Raw genomic sequence first — 3,530 nt, 5'->3', positions numbered from 1 at the left:
GCCATGTACATGACGATGGCACTGCCAAAGAAGAGCCCCACCACGCAGAGGTGGGAGGAGCAGGTGGAGAAGGCCTTTCTGCGCCCCTCCCCAGACTGGATCCTCAGGATGGCGACGAGGATGCGGGTGTAGGAGACCAGCACCAGGCAGAGGGGTCCCACCAAGATAAACACAGACGCTGCAAAGATGACCACATGATTGAGCCGAGTGTCCGCGCAGGCCAGCTTGAGGACAGACAGGAGCTCACAGAAGAAGTGGTTGATGTGATGAGGCCCACAGAAGGGCAGCCGCAGGAGGAGGACCACGTGGACCAGGGCCAGCAGGGAGCCACACGTCCAGGAGGTGACGGCCAGGATGGTGCACACCCTCCAGCTCATGATGACCGTGTAGTGCAGGGGGTGGCAGATGGCCACGTACCTGTCGTAGGACATGGCCACCAAAATCAGGCACTCGGTGTGAGCAAAAGCCATATAGAGAAATGTCTGCATTATGCACGGGGCAAAGGAGATGGTTCTTTTCTTGCTCACAAGATTTCCCAGCATCTTAGGGACATTGTTGGAGGCATATGACATGTCAACCACGGCCAGATGGGAGAGAAAGAAGTACATGGGTGTGTGCAGTCGGGGGTCCAGACAGATGAGGCCGAGAATGGCCCCATTCCCCACCAGCGTGAAGGCGTAGAACAGGGAGAACAGGCCGAAGAGGAGAAGCTGCACCTTGGAGCTAACAGGGAAGCCCAGGAGGATGAGCTCAGTGATGAACGTCTGATTCTCCGTCATGCCCTCAGACTGCGTGCATGGGCCACGCCAGCAGCTGAGCTCTCCGTGCTGGGAGCAAATGCAGACCAGGATCAACACCGCACAGAAAGGACAGTGAACGATCCACACCATGTGCACACTCAGCATTTGTTGTCGGAGACATTCTGTCAAATCTTTCAGTCCACAGTAAAACAAAGAGAAAGCTCACTCCAGGTAATCGGCACAAGTGGGTAAGGTAACCGACGGGCGGTGTGCGCTCTTGCTCTCTCTCTCTCTCTGTCTCTCTTACACACACACACGCGCACGCGCGCACACACACACACACACACACACACTTTCAATTGGTGAGTGGTTATCTACTTAAACCATTAACTACGTTTTATTCCTACTCTCACTCCCATCTCCCCTCCCTGAAAGCCTGCTTCTATGGGTCTAAGTAGGTGCTATTTCTGGCAGTGACCCAGTGTCTCTGAACAGTGCTCATCACATCTGAGAGTGAGTGGATGAATGGGTGGACGGATAGGTGGGTACATGAGTGGGTGGGTGGATGTGTGAATGAAAGTGTAGGTGAGTGTGTGACTGTATAGGTGGATGGATAGATGCATCGATGGGTGGATGTGTGGAAGTGTAGGTGAGTGGGTGAATGATGAGTGGGTAGATGGAAGAAGCCATTACATTACAAACAGCACCCAAAGGGGATATCAGATTTTAGTCAATTCTTTCCACTCTTACTATTTTTCTGCCATTTCACTACTCACAGGACCACAGGAGCTATGGAAAGGTAGAATCAGGAGGTTCCGGAGAAGTGTTCACCTGTCACATGACCAGTGGATCATCCCCTATATGGTGTTTGTCTCTAAATCTGAAAACACCAGTCCTGCCTCAAAACCCAGAAAGTCACTTTCCTAAATTGACCTTGTATCTATCTCCAAACCTGAATATTGACTTCTGGAACCTTCTTTTCCTTCCCTTCAAACTCTAGCTTTAAAAGGTACTGCCATTTGCCCAAAACCCTTACTCACTGTGGGATCAGTCCTGATCTTATCTCAGAGTTATGACTAGCCTTGGAGACAATTCCACAAAGATCAGGAGAGATTTTGAAGGTCAGAGTCAAAGTTTGTGCTCCCTCTGGAGTCTTAGGAAGAGGACCCTCACTTCTTTGTGCATTCTGCTCCTTCACTGCGCCTGCGCCCCGGGGCACCAGGACTGAAGGGTTTATCAGGAGACTGACTCCACCCAGTCCCTCCCATATGGCCCCTGAGAGTTTAGTCCAAGCAGAAGCAGCACAAATGCTTAGTACAGAGACACCATTTCTATCAGGAGACCCAAACAGTGTTTGTCTTCCCTCTCTGTCCTGGGGGCCCAGGGGATCACACACAGGGGGAAAGGAGCTTGTCCCCAGGGGGTGGCCTAACTCCAATGAACACAAACACTCGTGTACCAGTAGAACAAACTCGCCCCTGGGACCACAGGACACTTGATGATCCCAAACAGAATGGTTACAATGGCATGCCTTCACCATCCCAGTGTTGCCCCAAATGGATCAAGTACGCAGAGGAGGCAGCGGCTTCTTCCTGCTCAGTGATGGAGGGAGCTGTCTATTTGCATTTCCTCCCCCAAATCATCACTGCTGCTTACAGCCCTAATTCATCATCATTTTTCAGTTTCTGCTAAATTAGTAAGAATTTACTCATGTTCATGGCGTATAGAAAGGCGGTCACACCAAGCGATCTTTGTTTCCTTGGCGCTTGTAGTCAGACAATTTTTATATGTTTCTCTTCTTCCTTAACTTTTAAATCACACACGCTCTCTTTTTTTTTATTCTGATTTATTTACAAAGTCTGAATGTATTGTTTTTTTCACAAAAGATTCTTCTCATTTTCTTCACTCCATCCACCCACTGAATTATGCAACCCTATGATTAACACCCAAATCCCCCATCGTGACCCCTATATTTCCACCCTCCCCCCCCGCCTTGGACCCTCATACTCATTCTACAATAATAGTTTTCTACAGTATTTGTTCTTGTGGGACTGAGTGAGTTCACTCAGCATAATGCTCTCCAGCCCCTCCCAAGTTAGGTAGTAATTTACAAAATCATTGCTCCTGCGTGCTGCATGGTATTCCCCTGTATGAATGTGGTACACAGGTTCTCCTGGTAGAAAAAAAAGTACCATAAGTCTACAGTTCAAGGGTATTTGTTAACATTTAGGGCATTTGTTTTATTTTTTTTTTATTTCATGTACTTTTAACATAGTTAAATTCATTCAGCATATAAAATTTCATATGTTTCTGTACCACTTACAATATTCCAGGTAATAGATCAATTAATTTAACTTTAATGGTTGTATACTATTCCTTTGTATGTATATATCATAATTTTTAAAAAATTTATTTCATTGTGATACAATTTAAAGTATCAGTTATACCAACATTTATGAGTAGGTAAAATGAAATTCTAGTTACTATATTAATTTACTATATTCTATTCTATTATTATATTCTTCGAAGTGATACAGCACTCTTCTGTTAATAAGCTGAACTGAGATAACCTGGGGATGCTGTGATTCTGAACCTTCTGCCATTGGGTTGTCAAATGCCATAACAGTTATGCATGATGAACAGGGTTTGGTGGAGCTCCCAGTTTAAGATAGGTTTGGAAGCAGGAGTGGCATCCACTTCCTAAACAACATGCCCTGGAAACTCTATGAACTTTGGTAAATGTCGATAGTTATAGAAAGGCATCAGGTCTTTTGTCCATAGAGTCGTTAT

General features: G+C 46.4%; 1 protein-coding gene across 1 annotated transcript in view; it reads right to left on the bottom strand.

Moving 5' to 3' along the window:
• The window catches only part of LOC102845558 (olfactory receptor 2A5-like), a 1,628-nt gene extending 849 nt beyond the window's left edge, over positions 1 to 779 (bottom strand). Inside the window, exon 1 of the mRNA XM_006887264.1 lies at positions 3 to 779. Coding sequence (XP_006887326.1) covers positions 3 to 779 — 777 coding nt within the window. The remainder of the gene's footprint in view (positions 1 to 2) is intronic.
• Between the last annotated feature and the right edge of the window lie 2,751 nt (positions 780 to 3,530).

Source organism: Elephantulus edwardii, unplaced genomic scaffold (assembly GCF_000299155.1).
Source record: "Elephantulus edwardii isolate Elephantulus edwardi_28Jun2011 unplaced genomic scaffold, EleEdw1.0 scaffold00055, whole genome shotgun sequence".
Taxonomy (NCBI): Eukaryota; Metazoa; Chordata; class Mammalia; order Macroscelidea; family Macroscelididae; genus Elephantulus; species Elephantulus edwardii.
The sequence above is the reverse complement of the archived record's forward strand: the minus strand, read 5'-3'. Positions and strand labels throughout refer to the sequence as shown.